The following is a 25,269-nucleotide window of genomic DNA, read 5'->3' on the forward strand; positions in this document are numbered from 1 at the left end:
TCTACCTTCCACCAAAAGGCCCCAGCCCCCTGCTCTGCTTTTTCACAAACATCCCAAACCCTAGCAGGAAAGGTCAGGGTCTGTGGTCTATGCCAGAATATGGGCTGAGGGTCTCCCAACACTCTGCCAAAGAAAAAGTTCCTTGCTTGAGGGCCGTTCTAGAGTGTTCTCCACCTCACATCTAGCCAAATGGCCCTGGGTTTGGAGGTGCCTACAAGCAGAGATGGTAATAGCTGGTATCAGGCCAAGGGTCAAATCATAAACATTGTGTCCTTCCAAAGGCTGGAAGTGACAGCATCTGAGAAGAGATGAGCCCACAGAGTTCCTTATGTACTGAAGGGAACAATCTTAGGCTAGAGGGCCTAAGATCAATAGTTCTGTTCTGGTCTTCCTTTGTGAGCTAATGGGGTTCTCAGCAGCCTTCTTTCTATACCACAGTGGCTGACAGCAGTGGGTGTTGGAGCTTTAAGACCTCTACTTATCTGGGACTTGTTGTCTGGTGCAGGACCTGGTTAACAGACCCATACAAATGCTAAGTACTATAATGAGGTCACCCTTACATTTCTCCTGCACAGGTTTCTATTAGCCCCGACTCCATCCCATTCTAATGGAACATTCACCTATTTGCTTCCCCACAAGAGTGTGAGCTCCCTATATTCCCACCCTAAGCCCTCTGACTGACATACTCAATGTATGAAGGATTTTGTCCTGCAATTTTCATTTAAAAAATAGACTAATGAGGATATGTGATTTCTGAGGCTTGCTTAGGGTCACATGGGACCCAGGACCCTTATATCAGCAGGTAGTCTATCATAGGGAGATGGTGATGGGAGCAGGGATCCTCAGTACCAGTGAAGGTGGAATAGGCATGGTGCAGTTCACTGAGGTGGCTGGCTGTGATCTGGAATTGACGCTCCATGGAGATGAGCTGATTCTCAGTGCTCCTCTGCTCTTGCTCAGGATCTAGGAAGGGATCAGACAGGGCCTTTTCAAGCAAGCCTTCCAGCTCCACCAACGCTGCTGTCATCAGCTGCTGCAGCTTGGGCACGATGGTATGTCGCTTGCTGAGCAGGAACGCAGAGGCCTGACTTCTCTCAAACTGAAATGCTTCCCACACATCCAGCAGCTATGAGGAAAGCAGAGGGCAGTCAAGAAGACAAAGCTATGGGGTGGGGGCAGGGACGGGGAGGGTTGGCGGTATGAACTGCCCTCTCACCGAGATGTCCAGAGCCTCATTTTCAGTACTGAAGAGGCTAAAGTGGTTGCGGATGAGTTCATGAAGTGACCGTATGTACTCCACCCGTTCCTCCAGCACGATGTACTTCTCACTGGCCTCGTTCAACTGCAGGGGCTACAGCATGAGACCAGTACCCCCCACAACCCAGCACACTTCAACCCTGAGGGGCACCAGGGGACATCTGACTCAGGTCTCTCTGAAGGCAGGACAGTTCCTCCCTCCCTGACTAGGGGCCCCCATCAGACCATTACCCTAATGACAGGCAGGGCAAGAACTCCCTCTCTGACAAACTTGTCACAGAAAGCAGGACTACACCTTTGAAAGCAGAACTGTATTTCTCACATCACACCAGGGCCCCGCCAAGACAGGAGCTCATGAAGGGCCATGCAAACAGGGCAAAAATTAGCAAGGGCAGAATGCTTATGTGAGCAGTTTCAGAGAATCAAATCCCATTGGGAGCTCAGATGAGAGCTAAAGAGAATGTGCTGAGAAACTGGGCAGGATGGGCCCTGGAAAACTGGGGCAAGATGGATGGGGAGAGCCCACCTTTTGGGAGCACCGTGCAATGGCATGAACGTCAGAATTGATGTTTTGGAAGACATTCGTGAAATCTGTGAGCTCTGTCATTAGTTTCTGGGAGCGGCTCCAGCACTCGTTCTGTACCTGTGCAAGAATGTCCTTCCTGACGTTGCCCAGCCTGGATTCTGGAGACAGGAGAGGGGCAGGTGTTGGGGAGACATGAAAAAAGAAGGGATCTTGGGAGAGTGTTGTGGGTCCAGAGTGGGAGTGGGGCTCAAGGAGAAGCCAGAGCATGAATTCATTTCCTCCCCTGCTCAGTGTCCAGTCAGGTGATAACTACCTGCACAGGGGCCAGTAGACAAAGGAGAATGGGATGAGACAGAGCATGTTCCACCTTCAGAAGCTCCCAGGACGGTGGCAGATACTGATGCAAAAATGGACAATCACAGACTAGTATAAGAAAAGTTCTGAAAGTGCCCAGGAGCCCTCAGCTGGCATAGTGAAGCAAGAGGAGTCCTTGGGAGGCTGGAAAGGCCTCTCTAGAGAGGGGGACACTGGGATTAGGTGTGTTGAATAGTTAAGGCTCAACACTGCCAAGGCCTTCCAAGAAGAGGAAACATCAAAGTGCAGAGGCATAGAGTGGCCTGTTCATGAGCAGCAGAATGCCCTATCAGAGATGAACGATTTCTGTTAGGGTTGTCTTACTGCCTATTTCCAGTAGAAGAGTTACCAGAGAGAAGGGCATCTGCCTTTTCTTTTTAAGGATTAAAGGAAAGAATCTGTTATGTGGGTAACGGATTAGAAGATAATCCTGGAAGCTGCCGTTGGTGGAATGTACAATGCCATTGTCTTAGAAAGCAGATAAATTATACATCAATACGATATTTCATCCAATCCAAGATAACGTTAGTGTAAGAAACACCATTATTTTACATACCACTAAAAAATTAAAAATTGCTGCCATCTAAACTCATCGATCATAAGACACTCTTGAGTTCAGAGATGTTAAAATATGCATAGAACAGAAAAATACTGTAGAGAAGTACAGTATACAATATACCACAAAATATAATATAGAATGCTTACTACATGCCAGGCACTATTTCAAGTACTTTATCTGTATTAACCCATTTAATCCTCACAAAAACCTTTTGAGGTAGATACTATTATTGTCCCTATTTTACAGATAAGACAACTGAGGCTCAGAGAGGTTAAGTAAGTTGCTCAACATCACACAACTAGTATGTGGCAGAGCAAGGATTCAAACTCAGGCAGTTTGGTTTCACTCCATTGCATTTTATGGTTATGAGTTGAGAGATGCCCATTGACTGATGGGCATCTCTGCAACTGGAAAGTGTGACAGTGAATTCTGGAGGCAGATTATTAAAACCTACTTGGCATGGTACTTTGGAGCCTTGGAGGAAGTGACCAAGAGAACCAGGCATTAAGAGTCGGTGAGAAAAATTAGGGAGACGGCATGCATCAAGGGGCACCCTAAGTTGAACAGAACACTGATTACGTGACCTAGCAAGGTCATTGTAGTGCTTTTGGGGTTTTTTAGTTTTGTTTTGGTTTTTGACCAATTGTACCTTGAAGGTGAAAGTAAATAGCAACTCAACAGTGCCACTGTATGGTAGTAAGGAACAATGGACTGATAAAATGTCAGTGCTCCTTGGGATAGGAAATTGGAGGTGGATGGGGAAACAGATTTGAGAGATATTTAGAAGGCAGAAAAACAGAGAGGATATGGGTGACAAGTTAGATGTGGTAGGGTTAGGGAGAGGGAGGAGTAAAGGATGATCTCAGACTTCTTGTGAGGCCAACTTATCAAGGTAGGTAATTGTGCCATTCCCTGTTGAAGGGAGCCCAGGAAGAAGAGGGATAGAGTTTCAGGATAAGAAGATAAAATTAGATCCACAAGAAAGGTGAAAGAAGACAAAGGGTAAAGCGAAATGAGAAAATTATTAATCACATACTGCATGTCAGGCTGCCTGCTAGTATTGTCAAAAATAACTCGTTTAATATACTCGCCATAACCCTGAGAGCTGAGTATTATTAAGGTCATGTTACAAGTAAAGAAAGTGAAGCCTGGTAATGTACAGTCACAAAGCCAGTGAAAAACAGAGCCAGGATTCCAATCCCCATGCCCCCCTCTGCCCAAGTTTCTCTATATATACTTGCTCTTCAGGAAAACACAAGTTGATCCTGGACTAAAGATCAAGAAGCTAACAAATTAGAAAGAGAACACAGATTTCTTGAGTACCAGTGGAACAAAGCCTGCCTAAAACAGGACCTGAAAGAAAGCATACCAATCACAGGCCTTCCCTTTTCCTGGTTTGCTAGAGTAGACCTGCTATACATATGATAGAGGGGGGGGGGGGCAGGCGGGGAGAGTTGGGAGATGTTGTGGCCCATAAGTTATCTTACGAGGCATGTGCTTTCATCTGTTGAGGAGCAAAGCCAAGGCCAGACAAGCAGGTACTTCCAAGCAAATTCTTTCCAGGCCCCAATTCCTAGGCCTCCCACCTTCATAAAGAAAGCAGACCCAGATACCTGTGGGTCCAGTAGTGTCTAGTCTCTGCAGGAAGCAGATATTAATGATTACTGCCAGGCTTTGGGTTTAAGTAAGGAATCAGAACAACCTCCCTTTTCCTAGAAGAACAAATCACTAGTTTCCTGTTCCACCTGACTGGGCTCATCCAATGCCAGCTCGAGACTGAGACACTTAGTTCGTACACAATAGCATGAGATATCTGTCCCATAGGAAAGAAGGAAGAAACAAGAGGCGACAAGACTATGTCTTAAACCAGATTTCTCTGAGATCCAGGGCTACCAACAACTGGGCATTGGTTGAAGATGAAACAGAAAGCAGACCCGGCTTGAACCTCAGTTTCCAAGTAGAGCTCTGGGAAGAGAACACCTTGCAGAGGACCATTGTGTTAACATGAGAGAGTCATGAGAAGATCAGAAATCATGCTATGTGTTGTAACCAAAAGAGGGCCAAAGATAACACCCCAAGTCCCTCTCAGCTCCCAAATGGCAGAGGATACAGAAGATAGCTGGCAGTTGACAGCCAAGAGGCCCAGATGGGGTTCCTGTGTTGAGGGCTAAAGGACCCTGAAGCAGAAGCTGTGGAGGTAAACAGCCTAAAACAGAGAATAGATGCAGAATTCACTAAAATTCCAAGGATTTGCAAGGCCAGCAGGAGTCAAGGTGGGGCCAAGTCAGTGAAAGGAGAGACTATGGGCCCCTACTAGCCCAAGAGAACATGTACCAGTTATGTCAGGCCAGGACACATCAGAATCAGAAGCAGTAATGTCAGAAGGAGGGCAGAGAGCAGGCAAGGATGAATTACACCCAAGCAAGGGTCAACAGGAGCCAGCAAAGAAGAGCACACAGCCCAGCAGCCTACATTAAATGCCAGATGACACCTTCGGAAAGAAAAGGTGTAGGAACATTTGAGAGTAAAAAACAACCCAGAAATACTTGTGGGTTTTGAATTGATCAAATACTCAAAATAGACTGAGTTTAGAACAAAAACGACTACTTCAAATGAAAAGTGTTCTCTATAATTGAGAAGGTTCTGATTTTCTTTTACCATAAGCAAAAGTTAGAACCACAGAATAAGGCAAAATCAGTTAAAGGAAGTAAACTTTATACACATCCAAATTGTAGGGTAAATTTTTACTCTGCTATGTGTAGGGAGACGGCACCTTAGATTCCAATGAACCTCTGGGCAGAAACTGAGCCCAGTAGCCTACAGAATAGTTTAAAATTTTTCCCAGTCACATTTGGTTTAAACAGAAAGTGTCAAGGCAAGTGACAGGAACATAATTCCCAAGGGGTCTACAGACTGAGCAGAGCCGAAACAGATAGAGAGTGATCACACAGGAAAGGGGTGGGGACCTGGAGCTTTGTAGGCTCCATGTGTCCAATGAAAGTTCTGCTCTAAAGGTCCCTGGAGGGCATTTCCGGCCTAAGGAGGACCATGTAGATAGAGGTAAGGAGGGACGAAGGAGAGGAGGAAGGACAAGCAGCACTCACCCATCTCTGCCTGTAACTCATGGCAGCTCAGCAGCAGCAACTTGCCTTTTGTGAGCAACTCGACAGGCATATTGGAGACAAGGGACTGCCAAACATTCAGGCGGCTCACCAGCATCACGTAGTCCTTGACAGGACAGCCTCTCATGGCCTCCAGCTTCTCAGGCCCCCAGGCTTCCAGGAATTCATAAATGCCTGTCATCCAGTTTTGCCCCCTGCAGAATTCCTGTACCTCCTGCAGCATGGCCTAGGGGCAGACAAAGTGTTTAGGGTAGAGGTGGGAGGCTATGGTAGGAATTGCTGGGTCTCTTTCTACTCCTTAAACCTCAGTTCTCACCTCATGCAGGGTCTGTAGGATAATCAGTGCCTGCTGGATTCGAGGGTTGTTGTCCAGGTCCTTCTGCAGATGTGTATAATTGCGGGGATAGTACTGACCCCGCAGTCGGTACCCACGGACCTCCAGGGTTCCAGTGCTTGGGAAAAACTTCCAAGGCCACACCAATCCTATATCCTGGCCACAGAAGATACGCACAGCTTCGCTGGGCTGTCCCTGGAACTTGGGTGTCAGGAAGTTCATGTTTGAGTCCTCTTCATCTTCTAGTGGGGTACATGCCATAATTATCCACGAGTGCCCCCCAGATCCCACACATAACCTCCCTCTCCACCTGCAGCATGCACATACACACATCATACACACATTACACACACACACTCCCTGTTCACTAGTGAGTTCACACATAGATCCAAATCACAAATACAATCTACCAGATCTACTGAGGGAATTTATTAGTTAGGCTTCAGGTGCAGAGGACAGAATTCACTCTAGCGAATATAAGCAGGAAGGGAATTGTTACAGAATATTAAATGGGTTGCAGAATCATTGGGAGAGCTGAAAAACAAAATACTCTAGGCTTAACTTCTAAGGCTCTCTGCTTGCTGCCTGGTGAACTGAGATGTCATTGCCATACCTCCAGCTACAAAAACACACTGTTATGATCTGCAGCAGCAAAATGGAGGGCTATGTCCTGCCTCTCTCCCACAATTAAATCAATTCTGAGTTGAAGTCTTACATAAATCTAATCATTGCATCCTAAACCATATCTGACACCTAGATGCAAGGAGGTCTGGGGAACGTAGTTTGCAGTACTCCAGCCTCTGAGAACAGGAATGTACACTGGAAGGATGTTGGAAAAGATGTTGAGCATGCTAGTCCTCAGTTACTGTCTTAAGGAATATCCTTGAACATGGCCTCTCAACTTTTTAGGAACTCATTATATGCCAATTTCATTATTTGTGTTAAAACTCGGCAATAAAAAAATGTTGAGAAATTAGATCTATACTGTCAACACCAAATATTACAGTGCCCCCAAGGCTCAGTCCAATCCTCAGATCTCTTCTCCACCTGCACTCACGCTCTAGGAGACCTCATTCAGTTTCATGGCTTAAAGAACATTTTATTTGTCCCCAAATTTGTATCCCTGACCCATATCTCTCCTTGAATTCCAATTGCCTTTAAACAACTGCCTACGCCGCATCTCTGCTTGGATGTCTAATGCGTACAGCAAACATAACAGGTCCAAAACTGATCTCCTGATTTCTCCCCTAAAAATTTGCTCTTCCTACAGTCTTTCAATTTCAGTAAATGGCAATTCCACTATTCCAGTAGCTCAAGTCAAAAAATTATAGTCATCTTTGAGTCTTCTCTCACATACAATACACTCACCATCAGTAAATCGTATTGGTTCTACATTCAGAATATATCATAATCCAAACCAATTCTCACCACTTCTCCCATAAGACCATGGCCCAGCCCAAGTCACCATCATCCCTCACCACGTGACGGCAATACTTTCCTAGCTTTTCTTCAGGCTTTGCCCCTTGCCTCCAACAACTTATAAGCTCTGTTCACATAACAAGAATGTTATGTGAAATATAATTCCAGAGGGCAAATTCCAAAGAAGGATACAGATGAATGGATAAACAAAAAGTGGTATATACATACAATGGAGTATTATTCATCCTTAAAAAGGAATGAAGTTCTGATGCATCTGGCAACATGGATGAACCAACCTCAAAGACATCATGTCGAGTGAAATAGGCCAGACACAAAAGGACAGATACTCTATGATCTCACTGATAAGTAATAATTAGAATAAACAAATTCATAAAGTCAAAAACCAGAATATAAGTTGCCAGAGGTCAGGGTAGGGTTAGGGAATGGAGAGTTAATGCCTAATTGGTAAAGACTTTCAGTTTTGGGATGATGAAAAAGTTTTGGTAATGGATGGTGGTAAGGGTAGCACAACATTGGGAATGAAATGAACAGCACTGCATCATATATTTGAATATGGTTAAAAAGGGAAATTTTAGGTTGTATATATGTTACTAGAATTAAAAATTTAGTACAACACTGTAGCAGTTCGATATCATTGATGAATTCCAAAAAGAAATATTGAATTATGTTTGCAAACTGGTCTTTTCCTCTGGGCATATTAGATTATATTGGATTCAATAATCAACTAAACTCTTGTGCCAAGGGGTGGGGACTCACAGATAAAAGACATGGCAAAGGACAGAGTTAGGGGTTTTTGATGCTGGAGTTTTGATGTTGGAGTTTGATCCCAAAGTCTTAAGCTGGAGCCCTGGGAAGTAAGCACACAGAAGAAAGAGAAGCAAGCCCCAGGAAGAGAGGAACCCTGAGCCCAGAGAGAAGCAAAACCTGGGAAGAGAGGAACCCAGGAAGCCTGAACCCTGGCAGATGCCAGCAGTCATCTTCTCCAACACGTGAAAATACACTTTGGTGAGGGGAGTAATCTATGGTTTATGGCCTGGTATCTGTAAGCTCCTACCCAAAATAAATACCCCTTTAAAAAGCGAACAGATTTCTGGTATTTTGCATTAGCATCCTTTGGCTGACTAATACCAACACAAACAGTGAACCCCAATGTAAATTGTGGACTATAGGAAAGTAAAAAAACAAAACATTGGCTGAGTCCATTAAAAAAGTGTCTTATATTGAAAAACTGGAATATTGAAAAATTATCGGGAAACGGACTTTGGCCCAGTGGTTAGGGCGTCCGTCTACCACATGGGAGGTCCGCGGTTCAAGCCCCGGGCCTCCTTGATCCGTGTGGAGCTGGCCCATGCACAGTGCTGATGTGCCCAAGGAGTGTCGTGCTACACAGGGGTGTCCCCCGCGTAGGGGAGCCCCACGCGCAAGGAGCGCACCCATAAGGAGAGCCGCCCAGCGCGAAGGAGGGAGCAGCCTGCCGAGGAATGGTGCCGCCCACACTTCCCGTGCCACTGACGACAACAGAAGCGGACAAAAGAAAAACAAGACGCAGCAAAAAGACACAGAAAACAGACAACCAGGGGAGGGGAGGGGAATTAAATAAATAAAAAATAATAAATCTTTAAAAAAAAAAAAAGACATAAGTTCAAAAATATTAAAAAAAGAAAAATGATCTTGTATAGAACTCTCAATGGTGATTTTAAGTTATTCTTAAAACCACAACAAAAGCACATAGTGTGTAATTCCACTTATTTATTTTTGAAATGACAAAATTTAAAAACAGAGGACAGACTCTAGGTCATTGGGGTTGGGCAGGGACAGGGAGTGAGGGAGGTATGGTTATAGCAAACAACAGGAGGGATCTTTATGGTATTAGAAATGTTTAATAACTTGACTGTGACTGATCGTGGATACACAAACCTACATATAGGTGACAAAATTATAAACTTTTACAGAGACATACTAATGAGTGTTAGTAAAACTGGGGAAACTGAGCTAGATTGGTGAATTGCATGAATGCCAATATTCTGGTTGTGATAGCATTTTCAAAACATTACCATTGGTGGAAACTAAGTAAGGTATACAAGGGATCTCTCTGTACTGTTTCTTACAACTGCAAGTGAATCTACAGTTAGCTCAATTAAAATGTCATTTAAAAAATAATAATAATGCCAGAAGGGATTTTGAGAAGATGGTACAAGTGGAAGCATAATTTTCAAATCTCGCCTAAGTCCCCACATAAAAATGACAAAGCAATTGGATAGTGAAACCAAAAACCCATGGATAACATTTTCAACACAATGGGACAAGGAATCCTAACAAACCCTACAATACAAGTGGGTGAGCCAAACCACCAACAGCCTCAAGAACTATACAGTATAGTCATTACTGAGGAAGGAAGCAGGGGGAGCAATAAAGCATCTGACAGACCAGAGACCAGAAAAACTACAAAGAGCCAACATACATTTATGGAAAGCAGAGAACAGCAGGTAAAAATGGAAAAGATTTTCCCCATTCTAATAGCAGGTGAATTAACTTCTTATAGTGGGTTCAATTATGCCCCAGAAAAAAAGATATGTTCAAGTTCTAATTCCTGATACCAGTGACTGTGACCTTATTTGGAAACAGACTCTTTGCAGATGTCATCAAGTTAGGATGAGGCATATGGCATTAGGGTGGGTCCTAAATCCAATAACTGGCGTCCTTATAAGAGGAGAGGACACATAGAAACACACAGAGGGAAAAGAGCCATGTGAAGATAGAGGCAGAAATTGGAGTGGTTCAGCTACAAGCTAAGGAATGCCAAGGATTGACAGGAGCAACCAGAAGTTAGAGAGAGAGAAAGATGGATTCCTTCCCTAGAGCTTTGGAAGGAGCATGGCCCTACTGGCACCTCAATTTTGAATTTCTAGCCTCTAGAACCATGAGAGAATTAATTACTGTTGTTTTACCCACCCAGTTTGCGACACTTTATTACCACAGCCCTTGAAAACTAAACAGGGTAGAAAACTAAATAGGGTAGAAGTAGTCTAAGTGCTATGACCTCTTGAAACTAACAAGCCAGGGCTTCCTTCTGGGACAAGGCCTGACACTAAGGAGAAACTTCTGGTCATAGAATAAAACATTGAGCAGGAGGGGAACAACAGAGAAAAAGAGAAGAAAAGATCCAGATAAAAGCGACAGAGGGAAACAGAAACCATGAAATCTCAGAAAGCTAGTTAGCATGTTTTGAACACTACAGACAAGCAATAAAAAAGGAAACTGAGAAGTTAGAAAACTATTCTTAACCAACTCTCCTTCTAAAAGTTAAGAAAACTAACTTTACTTAACTGAACAGTAGAAAGGTTTCAACATCAAACTCCATATAAGGCAATTATAAGAAAAAGGAGAATAAAGAGAACTACATCCCTACAGACAATGAAAGCATTCAAGAAATAGATTAAAACTTTAGCCTACCACAACAAAACAAGCCAAATGACATTAAGAAAATGATGTAAGTGATGAAAGAACACATGTAGAATTAGGAAAACTCAGAAACTGTGATAGAATTCAGGAAAGAATTAAAGTAAAATGATATAAAAATCAGTTCAGAATGGAAATTAACTAAAAAGCACAATAGATAATTACTCAAGAGAAATAGAAGGCAAAAAGAATGATAATTACTCATATCAAAAAGAAATAAAGGAAAGGATACTAGGCAATTGACTGAAGTCACATGAAGAAATGAAGATCTCTGGTAAAGATAATGGCATGGGTAAAGATAAATACCAGTACTATTTTTTGTTTTGTTTTGTTTCATTTGATTTGGTAACTCCTTTTTTTTTTTTTTTTTACTTCCTATAGATCCAAAAGGCAAATACATAAAATATAATGATAAATCAATGGTTTTGGACTCATGATATATAAATATGTAATTTGTGACACCAAGGTGGGGGGACAGAGCTGTATAGGAACAAAGCTTGTGTATGCTATTAATGTTGCTTTCAAACCCAATGAGATTGTTATAGATTTAGGGTGTTAAATTTAAGCCCCATGGTAACCACAAAGAAAATATCAGAAAATGTGCAAACATATACAGAAATAAAAATAAAACCTTATACAGATTACCAGGAGAGGGGAGCAGGGAAAATGGGGAGTTAATGCAAAATGAGTGTAAGGTTTCTGTTTGGGCAAAGGGAAAGTTCTAGCAATGGTTGGTGGTGAGGGTACTGCAACATTGCGAATGTGATTATTCTCACTGAATATAGTATGCATGGGAGGAGTTGGTTAGATTTATGTTGTATATTTGTTTCCACAATTAAAAAAGGAGAGAGCGCAACTAAAGAGATGATAATTAAATGCAATATGTGATCCTGGATGGGATCTAAGAATGGAAGAGAAAAGGCCCAAGATATTACTGGGGCATATGAAAAACTTGGAATGTAAAATGAAAGCTTTATATCAATGTTAATTTTTTTGAACTTGGTAACTGCATGTAAGGTGGTTACATGAGTATTTCCTTGTTTGTAGGAAATATACATGGAAGTATTAAATGATCAAGGAGTATGATGTGTGCAACCTGCTCTCAGAAATGATATAGATAGGTGGTAGATGATAAGTACATAGATAGATTGATAAGAGGATAGATAGATAGTAATGTGGCAAAATGTTAACATTGGTGGAGCTGGGTATCTGAGGTGGGGGGAGGGGTATGTTGGAGTTCTCCGTATGGGGTTTTAATATTTTTGCAACTGTCCTGTGAGTTTGAAATTAATTCAAAATAAAAAGTTTAAAGGAAAAAAGCTTTTATAATTAAAATAAGGCAATCATTGTCCCTTTTCAGTGTAACAAATTTATATTACCACAAACATCAATATTTATTCTGTCCCTAATAAGATATTGTCATACTAAGGTTAACATAAGAACTTGACAACTGCCAGATGAGAAAAGTGATTATTGGATTATATTTTCTCCATTACGAACTGCATAAAATTTCTTATAAGAAAATGTCTTGTAAGGACACCAGATACTAATATTAATACTCTCTTTTTGGTCATAAAATGTTCCTGTACTAAGAGTCTTCTCTAAGAGTGTTGGAGAACACAGTTTAGGACTGGGGTATATGTTACCATCGTACACATTTGTAACCATTTCATTAATAATGAAAGGTATTGTCCTGGTAACTAGAATCTAGTCTATATATACATTTCTAGTGTAAAGAGGTTTATTTTTCATATTTTAGAGGCATTGAAATCATTGTGTAATTTGGTTACATTGCCACACAAATTATGCCTTAATGCAGCAAAAAATATCTCAGATTGATGTATGTTTTCTAAAGACTATTGGTAGTGTTTTAACCATTACTTGTTTACTTTTCTGAAAGCGACTCCACTTATTCTTGAGTTTTAGGAAAATCCTAAATCAAAAGTTTGGTAATGGATCATTCACAAAATGAATCTGACTTTCCATGCTGATCTTTTCATCTTCAAACTTTTCATTTTCACAATTTTCAAACATATAAAAGTTTAAAGAATGGTGCTATGAACACCCTAATCCCTCTACCTAGATTAAATAATTATTAACATTTTGCCACTTTGCTTTATCTGTTTACCATCTAGCTTTTCTTTCTCCTAAACCATTTGAAAGCAGGCTACAAGCACATGACATTACAGTCTTAACTAAATACATCAATCCATACTGTGCTCTTAAAAGTGGAAAGAAAAACCCAAGATACTACAGGTAAACATTTTCATTTTAACTAGAATTTGAAATAAAACTTCAAGGCGTTGTTTTTTGTGTTTGTTGTTGTTGTTTTGCCATTCAAAGAAAAATAATACAGTATACATATCAAATTAGGGGAAGAATAGAGAGTTTGAGAGGTAATTATCAAGGAATAGAGGGGTTTTTTTGTTTTTTGTCTGTTTTTGTTTTTTTAGTATTATTACTATTATTGGAATAAGAATGCGAAGAGTGATAAAAGCACTACTATGTGATTATACCAAATATTAATATTAATATCATTGATTATATACTTTGAATGAAAAAAAATTGTGAAATGGTTGATTTCTTCAAGTGTTTAATACTAATAATACTAAGAAGATATTATCTGTAGCATTTATACTATGCACTGAACACCATACTAGACATGATACTCCTTTAATCTTCAATACAACCCTGCAAACTAGGTATTTTTGTTATCCCCATTTTGTAGATTAGTAAACTAAATTCACATAGGTACAAATAGCTGGGATTTGAATCAACCTGTGTCTGATTCCAGAGCCCTTCCTCTTTCCACTGTATCATGTAAAACAAAAATCAACAGTTTCTATCAATTAACCTAGATACATTTGGGGAAAATATGTTCACCCGAAGATGAGATTTGTAAAAGGCACAGGCTCCTTTCAATGAAACGTTTTCTGCCTTGTCTCCCAAGTTTCCTAAAATTAACTCTTTGTCTATAAATCATCTTAATGAAAACATGGTAGTTGAACAGGAAAATGAAAAAGCATTTACATTTACAAGTCAGATATGACCAAATGCATTTAATGCTTTTATTTGTAAAAATGTTAGTATTCCAAATAAAGAAAATATGAAGATATATTTCCTCCTGCTATTTAGCCACCTTGAGGATTGATGACCAAGGATAATTGGTAACCATAAAACAGCTCAATAATACTCATTAATTACTCTGTGAAATGAAAAAGAGCTGTATGAAATGAAGCAAATATATTGAGCAATCAGAGTTCTTCAAGCAAGTACATATTAACCTAGCAATCAAATTCAACAGTAAATGAAATGCAAATAGAACACTAGTGAAAAACCTCAAGGAATTCGGGTAAACCAGGGGAAGGACAATGTACTCATTCACACTCCTTCACAAACCTATCATTCTACTCAGGTGCATGCACACAAATACATATAAGCACTCGCATGAGCAAGCAAAAATACACCCCCACCCTCCTGCCCCTGTAAAGCATGGGTGCAGAATACAGTTAGAGCTTCTCCATCCATACCCAAGGCAATTACCTCCTGCAGGCTTCCATGCCATTAGCACTCTATATGTACTTCTTTCTCCTCGCCTCTCCACCTGCCCCCCCCCACCTTCCTACCCCTGCCTAGGTCTTCTAAATACCTTGGGAGCACAGGGTATCACAGGAGGTCTTGAGGTCTGCAGATCGCATTATCTTCAGGCCACGATATGGAGAAGAAGCAGAAATGGAAAACAACAAGGGATTCAGATCATGCTGAGGGCTTCTGATTACATAGAGGATATAAAGTGGGTATTTCTATTACCAGTCCCCTGTCCTCTCCAGAATACCTTCAGGGCAGCGGCCTTGACAGACTGAAGGCCCTCAGATAGAACCTGGATCATCTCTTTAGTACAGGGCAGATGAGACAGTTGGCCACAACTGTCAAAGACCAGCTGTGTTATAAGCAAGGGGTTCTGCCTTGGTGCCTACAAAAGAAATGAGATGAGAGGTCATGGGGCTAGTGGTCGGTATCCATTGGCCCAGATGGTTTTGACTGCTTGCCCACCTCCATGCATACCACCCACCACCTCACTTGCAGGATGTTGGCCACAAAAGAGGCTATTTCCTCTTCCACAATAGACACGAGGTTCTGGCAAATCATGTAGTCTACCAGGCGGGCAAGCTGTCCCAGCTGCAGCAACCAGGTCTCTGCCTGCTTCAGCTTCTGCTCCAGCTCCTGGTGCTGTATTCTCTGGAGGTAAATGGAGCCTTGGCCTGTCCTGATCCTCTTACAGCATTCTATTCGTTCCTGAAGGCCTTGTAGCATGTGGTATGTATCCTCATGAACCTGCCAGTTTAGAGTGGAAAACTCTCTGGGGATGGGGATGGGGAGTGAACGACCACTTACTGGTCTGTGCATACTCTCAGGTCTTGGAACCTGGAACCTAAAAACTAGATATGCACTCAGAGGGCTGTTTTTTAGTAGAGCTTAGCCTGAGAAACCTTTAAGTGACCAGAGAAGGTGAAAATGGGGAACAGTAATGATAGCCACCATGTGCTAATGTGCTAGGCCATGGCCAGTCCTGACTACTGAAAGGTTCCAGGGTAAAGTCAAATAGAACATTTCTGCTTGGCATAGACAAACGAAAAAGAAAGACTGGATAGCAATAATTCCAGGATTTGGACTCCAGTCATTAGGCCTGCTGAATTGCATAATATTGCCTTATATTATATTGGAAGCTATTCCTAAGCATGGACATGGGTTTTCTACTGGGGATGTAGGAAAAGCCTGGGGGCCTTTTTGTGGGTTCTTCACAGAGCTGGGATGTCATTCAACCTACAAAGGCTGCTTACAATTGCCATCACTCTGGGTTCCTCTTAAGGAACAGAGGTAGACACCTGAAAGCTATGCTTGACCAGAGGATCCTCTGTCGTTGCCACTTTCATAACTCAAGTGATGCTAAACTGACTTTGTGAGGAGAACTGATTGATTTCTGTGAAAGGCACTTCTGCTATCCATCAGCTTAAGTCCCACTGTTCTAAGACCCAAAAATAAGATAGCTCAGTCCTAAACTAGGCAATTCATATACAAACATGGCCTCAGACCTGGTGAGATGTCCTCGTCCATACCCTAGTAATATCCTCAATAGCCAAGGCTTTCCATTTCATAGTTCTTAGTCCACTGAATCATCGTTAACTAGTTACTTGTGTGGCTCTTCCACTGTACTATAAGCTCTTTCAGGAGGAGGCCTCCGTCATACCTTATTTTATTTCTCTATTGCTAAATACAGTACCTGACCATGTCATTGTTCCACAGTAAATGCTTGTAAAAAGAATTGAAAATGCCTTCTGTGTACCACTGAACCCTCATATTAAAAGGGCTTACTGAGTACCAATCAGGGTAAAACCATACAAACAACAAAAAAAATTACTACTTCAACAGAACTTAATCAGGATACATTTTTTAAAAATTAACCCAGCTATTTACTTGTATTACAAAAGAAACATGATCCCATATGAAAATTTAAAAAAAACAACTGTCTACAAATCTCTGACAGTAATAAACAGTAATAAATACATACAGGAGTCATACAGAGAAACAAGCTTGTACAAAACAAAAATATTTTTTTTAATTATTTATCTATTCCCCCCATTATTGTTTGCAGTTGCTTTCTGTTCTCTGTGTCTGTTCATTGTGTGCTCTCTGTACCCGCTCATCTTTTTAGAAGGCACCAGGAATCAAACCCAGGACCTCCCATGTGGGAGGGAGATACCCATTGCTTGAGCCACATCCACTCCCTGCTTGTTGTGCCTCTCATTATCGTTCTTTGTTGTGTCTGCTCATTGCATCATCTCATTGCATCAGCTCGCTGTGCCAGCCAATCACATCAGCTGGCTGTCTTGCTCATCTTCTTTAGGAGGTATGGGGAGTGAAGCTGGGACCTCCCATGTGGTAGGTGGGTGCCCAATTGCTTGAGCCACATCACTTCCCCCAAAATATTTTAATACCTTTAAAATTCAAACTCTTCTTTAAAATCATACATAAAAGATTCTCACATCAGACTTAACACTTCAATTGGTCAAGTATTAGGAAGCTACATTATAGCTATTTAATATACAAAGAAATATCTTTCCACCATTTTCTTCTAATGTCTTTGTTGCAAAATTGTACAGCCTCTTGCTTTTCTAACTCCCCATTCCATCATATCTTCAGATCATGAAAATGGAATCTGTTGAACATCAGAAATCTGTTGATATGATGTATAAACCATAACATTTTGTTTTTGACCATCTGCACCAGCTGGTAACTGGTTAGTAAATGCTTACTCAGGAAATATTTTGACATGACACCGCTAGAGAGTATCTTCAGAGTTCTGAGGGAAGCTTTTTAAAACCAGAAACTAGTATTTTTTGATGTTCAAGGATAGATAAAAATATTTTTAGGTCTGTAAAGATTCAGAAAATTTATTATATTAATATATTTATTAAATTCCTTCAGTAATTCAATATTTATATACCTACTTTGTAAAGGCATTGGGGATAGACTGATGGACAAAACAGATGTATAGTCAGGCGGTGGACTTGGCCCCAGTGGTTAGGGCGTCCGTCTACCATATGGGAGGTCCGCAGTTCAAACCCAGGGCCTCCTTGACCCGTGTGGAGCTGGCCCACGCGCAGTGCTGATGTGTGCAAGGAGTGCCCTGCCACACAGGGGTGTTCCCCAAGTAGGGGAGCCCCACGCGCAAGGAGTGTGCCCCGTAAGGAGCCTCCCAGTGCGAAAGAAAGTACAGCCTGCCCAGGAATGGTGCCGCACACATGGAGAGCTGACAACAACAAGATGATGTAACAAAAAGAAACAAAGATCCCCAGTGCCGCTGACAACAACAGAAGCGGACAAAGAACATGCAGCAAACAGACACAAAGAACAGACAACTGGGGCTGGGGGGGGAAGAGGAGAGAAATAAATAAATCTTAAAAAAAAAAGAAATCCATGAATGTTACATTGGCCCAATAATATCAATTACAAAAAAACTCCTTCTAGTTTCCCCCTCCAACATTCTTAATATGACTTTCACCCTTATTACGGTGAGATGGCTCCTTCATCACCAGAAATTTCATCCAAGGACCAGGCAATAAGATAGAAATAAAGTAATGGGCAAAGGGCAAAGGCCCAAAAAGACATTGCAGTTGAATTTATCTCTTTTAAAAAGTTTTTTCAGTGACTTCCACTTATGTTTCATTGCCCCAGAACTGAGTTACATGATCTCGCCTAGCAACAAGAGAGTCTATGAAAATAAATAAAATCAAGATTGTAAAACTGAGAAAGAGGCATAGACACCGAGCAATGCCTTGGCAGCCATTAGAAGAATAAAATGTATAATATTCAAATCATTAGAGATCATAATAGCAACAAAAATGTAAGAAATCCAATAAAAGACAAGAAATACAAGGAAGAATTAAATAGAAATCACAGGAAGTAGTAACCTTTGGGGGACAGGTCCACCCCTCTCAGACCTGTGGGGTGTTGACCTTAACTGCTCTAGCCCTTGGGGAATATGCCCCACCCTCTCTGCACCCTGGGGCAGGAAAACTCTCCCATAATATGGGATCAGAACCTCCACCCTTTTCAGCTGCTGGGGCAAACTCACCCTCTCTGTACACATGGGTGGGGTTCTGCTTTTGACCCAAGGTGAAGTCTTAATTCCAGATCTCAGCTTCCATGGTTTTCCTCTTAAAGCAGTTTCTCCTTCAATCTCTCCTTTCCAGGTCCTTTTTATTCCAGGCTGACAGTGGTTTTCTTCATATAGCTCTCTCAAAAACCTTGTTGGTTTAGCATGCAGGAAGCAGGGGTCCAAGCCATCAGACAGTAAGACTTTGCACAAGTCTTTCCAACATAACTGCATCTTCAATCTTGATTTACAAGTTTCAAGTTTAGTTAAGTCCTCAAATAGGGCACTTTCATCTGGGAGCTTGATTTCCAAAGGCTTGGAATTTCCAGAATCAGTTTCTGTTTTCTTTGTGCCCATCAATTCAATTCTCAGTTTATCTTACTTGTCTAGCATTTTGCTATAAGCTGCAAGCAGAAGCCAAGCCGCTTCTCTGGGTTTACTTTGGAAATTTCTTCAGCTAAATGCCCAGGCTCGCCATTCTCAAATTCTGTCTTCCATAAAACACCAGGAGTTAATCTTGCTAAGTTCTCTGCAACTTTAAAACATGGATCGCCTTTCCTCAAGTTTCCAATAAGAGTTTCAACATTTACTTCTAAGGCATCATAAAAAGTCTCTTTAGCATCTATATTGCTATCGACAGTCTCTTCAAAGCATTCTAGGCCTTTTCCATCAAGCATCTCACAACTCCTCCAAAAAATACCCCTTACCCATTTATAAAACCATTCCAGCATTTCAGTAATCACAAAAGCACTACCCCACTCCTGGTACCAAATTCTGTATTAGTCAGTCAAAGGGCTGCTGATACAAAATACCAGAAATCTGCTGGGCGTTATAAAGGGTATTTATTTGGGGTAGTTGTTTACATATACCAGGCCATAAAGCATAAGTTACTTCCCTTACCAAAGTCTCTTTGGAGCAAGATGGCTGCTGACATCTGCAAGGGTTCAGGCTTCCTGGGTTCCTACATTCTTAGGCTTGCTTTTTTCTGGGTTCAAGTTTCCTTCCTTCCTGGGGCTTGCTTCTCTTTCTTCTGCGAGCTTACTTCCTGGAGCTCCAGCTTAAGTCTTCAGCATCAAACTCCAACATCAAAACTTCAACATCAGAAACCCATAACTATGTTCTTTGCCATGCCTTTAATCGGTGAGTCCCCTCTCCACCAAGGAGTGGAGACTGGGAGGGGACTCAGTGTCCTAATCATAACTTAATCATGCCCAGGCACATATCTGATTACAAGCATAATCCGGTATTGGAATTCATCAGTTATATCAAACTGCTACATCATGTATATATGAAATTCAAAATCATATGAAATTAATCTCTGGTGACACAGATCAGACTGGTAGTTACCTTTGTAGGGAAAGAGGGAATGGTATAGACCAGAGAGGGACCAGGGTACCTCTAGAGGTGCTGAAAATTTTCTATATCTTGATCTGGGGGCTGGTTACATGGGTGAATATATATGCAAAACATTTTTACAAATGGTACACCTAAATTAGTTTACTTGGCTGCATGTAAATTAAACCTTATAAAAGAAATTAACTATGACTCTAAAAAACTTACAGCTATTTTTGTAACATTAAAATAAAGGTGAGATTTAGGGACTGAGAAGCAGAGAAAGGCTGTGGAGCAACTTATTTCCATCTTCTACTCCAATTCAACTTGGAACAATGTGGAGTCCAACTTTGATTGTCTGGAGGCTAAAGGCCATTGTCTTTTTATTATTCCTGTACCACAACTCCAGGATCCTGATATTGCTGATGCCAATGACCCCCTTTGGTCACTCTTCTAACTTTCCTCTGTCACCACTCTTCTCAAACATCCAAAGAAGAATATTGCTGAAGGGTTCAATCAGTACAAACTCAAAAAACAGGCAGAAGTGCATTTTTTTTTTTTTAGGAGGTACTGGGGATTGAATCCAGGATCTCATACATGGGAAGCAGGCATTCAACCACTGAGCTACATCTGCCCCTTAGTGAGAGTTGGGTTTTTTGTTTGTTTTAATGAGATACCGGAGATTGAACCATGGACCTCATACACAGAAAGTATGTGCTCAACCACTTGAGCTACATCTGCTCCCCCTGAAGTGCTTTTAAGTCTTAATTAAACTCATAAACTTTGTGCAGCTGTTATTAACTACCTTCTTTGTGCAAAGACCCTTCTAGGTACTTGGGATACAATGGTGAACAAAACAAATATCTCTGCCATTGTGGAGCTTACATTCTATCATCGAGAGTTAGCCAAGAAATTATATGGTATGTTAGATGATAATAGGTAATACAGAAAAAGGAAAACAGAATAGGGTAATGATATGGGGAATTCTGATAGGTGGAAGAGATTTAACTATTTTTAATTTTTTGAAAAAATTTTTATTATAGGAATTTTTAAATATTGTTGAAAATTTCAAACATATCTGTGGTGCCCAATTTCCATCATAACCAGACATAAACTATTAGATCTAATAAGATTGGTAAGATTTCATCCAAGAGCTATCCACAAAAAAAGTCACTGATTCCTCCTGGGAATGGAAATTCCTTGTAGTCAAGACCATATTTGAGATTTCAAAGTTCTTTCCCTAGTGATTAACCTCCTCTGATGAAGTTCAGAGCAATGAGCAGGAACCTAAAAGCTGTCTCAACTCAGGCAAGGTGCGCCACCTTCACATAAGCTCTCATCTTCACAAAATCTGGGTGGGTTCTTTCTCTGAGAACTGGACCATCTAGAGATGGTGTTTGACCAGAGAGAAAACCACCTCTTTGACCACCTGACAACAAACAATGATGATAGGCTATGAGCAAGAGGCAAGTACACAGCAAGTCCTCCAAGAGCCTTAGACAGGGGTCATGCCTCACAGAGGCAAAGCAGACATAATTAGGAAGGATCACATAACTGCATTCTTTTCCCAGCCACTATGACTTGTTTAAAACCCAGGAAGGAAACCTGTGGGAGGTCTAGTGCTTACACATCAGAAACCACACTCTGTGGGAAGCAGACTTGGCCCAGTGGTTAGGATGTCCGTCTACCACATGGGAGGTCCACAGTTCAAACCCCAGAACTCCTTGACCCATGTGCAGCTGGCCCATGCACAGTGCTGATGCATGCAAGGAGTGCCCTGGCACGCAGGGGTGTCCCCGCATAGGGGAGCTTCACACACAAGGAGTGTGCCCCGTAAGGAGAGCCGCCCAGTGCGAAAGAAAGTGCAGCCTGCCCAAGAATGGTGCCGCACACACGGAGAGCTGACACAACAAGATGACACAACGAAAAGAAACACAGATTCCCCTGCCGCTGACAACAGAAGCAGACAAAGAAGACGACGCAGCAAATAGACACAGAACAGACAACCGGGTAGGGGAGAGGTGGGTTGGGGGGGGAAGGGGAGAGAAATTAAATAAATCTTTAAAAAATAAAAAATAAAACACTCTGTATTTTATGCCTACCAAAGGTTCAAGTTAAGCTTAAGGATACATTTAACAGCATCAAAGATCAGGATTCCCTCTCTCAAGGCCCTGATCACACCTGGCACAAAAAACAGATAAAATAGAATTTACTATGTTCCTTCTCCTCCCTGATCCCAGGCAAGATCAACAAGTAGACAACTAACCAGTAGGCTGAATCTAAGCCTCTGCCCACCTGTTATGACCCATCCACCCCAGAGCAGAGACTGTTGTTACGGGTGGGGCAATGGTTCTAACCAGCTATACAGTCCAGGCCACACATGGGGTCCCAGGAGAAGTTGAGACTAAGAAAAGGTGAGGAATTCTGGGAAGATGGCAAACTAGAAAGACATGAGACTCTCTTCCCTCTGAGAAAACAGCTAGAGGACCGGCAGAAATGGCCTGTAAAAAAAATCTTCTAGGGTTGAGGATACCAGGGGATGGCTGGATAGCACCCAGAAGAGAGAAGGACAATGGAAAAGAATCACAACAGCAAAACTGTGAATTAAAAGCCACAATTGCTACTTCCAGCACCCTCACCCACACTGAAGACTCTTTTGAACTCTAAGGCCTCTGAGCTGGAGGCTACAGACACAGGAGGCCCCAAGGATCCACATCCCCAGGAAAGGGAAAAAAGAGGGACACCACCTAAGGCTGACATAGTTTTTGACCCACAAATATGGTCTGCTGCATCCCACCAGCCCTTCCAGGACAGTTGAACTGTGTTGTTGTTTGCCCTGAAAGCTGACATGGAACTGGAGAGATCTAACTTCTCGATCTCTTTTCTAACAGGAACTAATTGTTGAGGACACACCTCCACAGGAAAGGGAAGAGAGAGGGACACCGCCTAAGGCTGACTCAGCTTTTTACCCACAAATTTGGTCTGCTGGGTCCCACAAGCTTCGAGGGGCAGTGCCATTGTTTGTCTTGGGAGGTGGCAAGGGACTAAAAGATATTGGACTGAAGAGATCTGACCCTCTCAATTTCTCTCTCTCTAGACAGGGACTGGTTGTTGAAGATGCAGAGGGAAGTGGAATTATTCCCTACCTGGGAAAGGGAGGATGCTGCCAGGGAAGGTTGGAGAACTATCTTTAAGAAAGGTTGAATTATGAGGCTCTCAGGTAGGATTCTCTACCACACTGATACCCTCTGTGCTACAGCAAATACACTTTGACCAGGCATTGAAAAGAGACGGTTGCCAAAGTACGCCATCTATGGGCATACCAAAGAAGTGCATGTGAGAAAACTAAAATAAGTAAGAGAGGTTTATCCAGCCTTTATAGCCTCCTTCCCCAAAGTCCTAGGAAGTGGATCTGTAACCCATTACTAGGTCCAGGGCCCAGTTTTCAGCAACTAACCAGGTGCCTAGACAGCAGCAAAAAATTACAAGCCATACTAAGAAAATGGAAGACATGGCCCAAGAAAAGGAATATATCAAAGCCCCAGAAGAGATGCAGCATTTGAGACAACTAATTAATGATATGCAAACAAATTACCAAAATCAAAATAATGAGTTGAGAGACAATAGGGATAAAGAGATAAATGACATCAAGAAGGCAAGAAGTGAGAACAAAGAAGAATTTGAAAACCTGAAAAGAAAAGTAACAGAGTTCATGGAAATGAAAGACACAATAGGTGAGATCAAAAACACCTTAGAGGCATACAATAGTAGACTTGAAATGATAGAAGAAAAAATAAGTGATACCAAAGACAGAACAACTGAAATTGAAGATAGAAAAGAATGGAAAAACCTGAGCAGGGGCTCAGGAAGTTGAATGACAATATGAAAGGCAACAACATATGTGCCATGGGAGTTCCAGAGGGAGAAGAGAAGGGGAAGAGGGCAGAAAAAGTATTTGAGGAAACAAGAGCTGAAAATTTTCCAACATTCATGAAATAAATTAACTTACATGTCCAAGAAGCTCAACAAACCCCAGTAAGAATAAATCCAAATAGACCTACTCCAAGATAAATATTACTCAGAATGACAAACTTCACAGATAAAGAGAAAATTCTGAGAGCAGCAAGGGAGAAGCAAACCATCACATACAAGGGATGCCCAGTAAGACTTAATGCAGATTAGTCATCAGAAACTATGTAGGCAAGAAGACAGTGGTATGATCCAATTAGGATATTGAATGAGAAAAACTGCCAGCCAAGAATTCTTTATCCAGCAAAATTGTCCTAAATAAGAAGGTGAGTTTAAAATATTCACACATACAAAAAACAGAAACTAAGAGAGTTTGTAAAAAAGAATCCATTTTTCAGGAAATATTAAAGGAAGCCTTAGAGCCTAAAGAAAAAGATAAGAGATAGAGGCTTGGAAATGAGTATAGAAGAAAGAATAGAACAAAGGATAACCAAAAGAGTGAAAAGACAGATTAAAATAAGATATGACATATGAAAACTAAAGAATAAAATGGTGGAGGCAAATAACGCATTTACAGTAATATCATTTAATGTGAATAGAATAAACGTCCCAATCAAAAGATACAGGCTGCGAAGCAGATGTGGCTCAAGCACTTGAGTTCCTCCTGCTTCCCATATGGAGGTCCCAGGTTCAGTACCTGGTGCTTTCTAAAAAAAAATTAAAAATAAAAACAAAACAATAAAAGATATAAGCTGACAGAATGGATAAAAAAACATGAGCCATCCTTATGCTGCTTATGTGAGACTCACCTTAGACCCAGGGATACAAACTGGCTGAAAGTGTAAGGTTGGAAAAAGATACTCTATACAAATAGTAACTAAAAAAGAGCAGGGATAGCTACACTAATATCAGATAAAAGAGACATTACATGCAAAACAGTTATAAAACATACAGAAGGCCATTAAATATTAATAAAAGGGTCAATCCACCAGGAAGATATAATAGTGATAAATATCTATGCACCTAACCAGGGTGCTACAAAGTACATAAGGTAAACTCTGGCAAAACTAAAGGAAGAAATCGACATCTCTAAAATTGTCATTGGAGACTTCAATACACAACTTACATCATTAGATAAAACAACTAGACCAAAGATAAACAAGGAAAACAGAGAATTGAACAATATGATAAATGAGTTAGACCTAATAGACATATGCAAATGGTGCACCCAACACAGGGGTTTATACATTTTTTCAAGTG

General features: G+C 41.3%; 1 protein-coding gene across 1 annotated transcript in view; it reads right to left on the minus strand.

Moving 5' to 3' along the window:
• DNHD1 (dynein heavy chain domain 1) overlaps window positions 1-25,269 on the minus strand; it is a 109,229-nt gene that overhangs the window by 61,357 nt on the left and 22,603 nt on the right. Inside the window, 7 exon segments of the mRNA XM_058305812.1 lie at window positions 850-1,342; window positions 1,784-1,941; window positions 5,801-6,044; window positions 6,135-6,394; window positions 14,701-14,752; window positions 14,887-15,024; window positions 15,132-15,386. Coding sequence (XP_058161795.1) covers window positions 850-1,342; window positions 1,784-1,941; window positions 5,801-6,044; window positions 6,135-6,394; window positions 14,701-14,752; window positions 14,887-15,024; window positions 15,132-15,386 — 1,600 coding nt within the window.

The sequence above is a fragment of the Dasypus novemcinctus genome, chromosome 10, assembly GCF_030445035.2.
Source record: "Dasypus novemcinctus isolate mDasNov1 chromosome 10, mDasNov1.1.hap2, whole genome shotgun sequence".
NCBI lineage: Eukaryota > Metazoa > Chordata > Mammalia > Cingulata > Dasypodidae > Dasypus > Dasypus novemcinctus.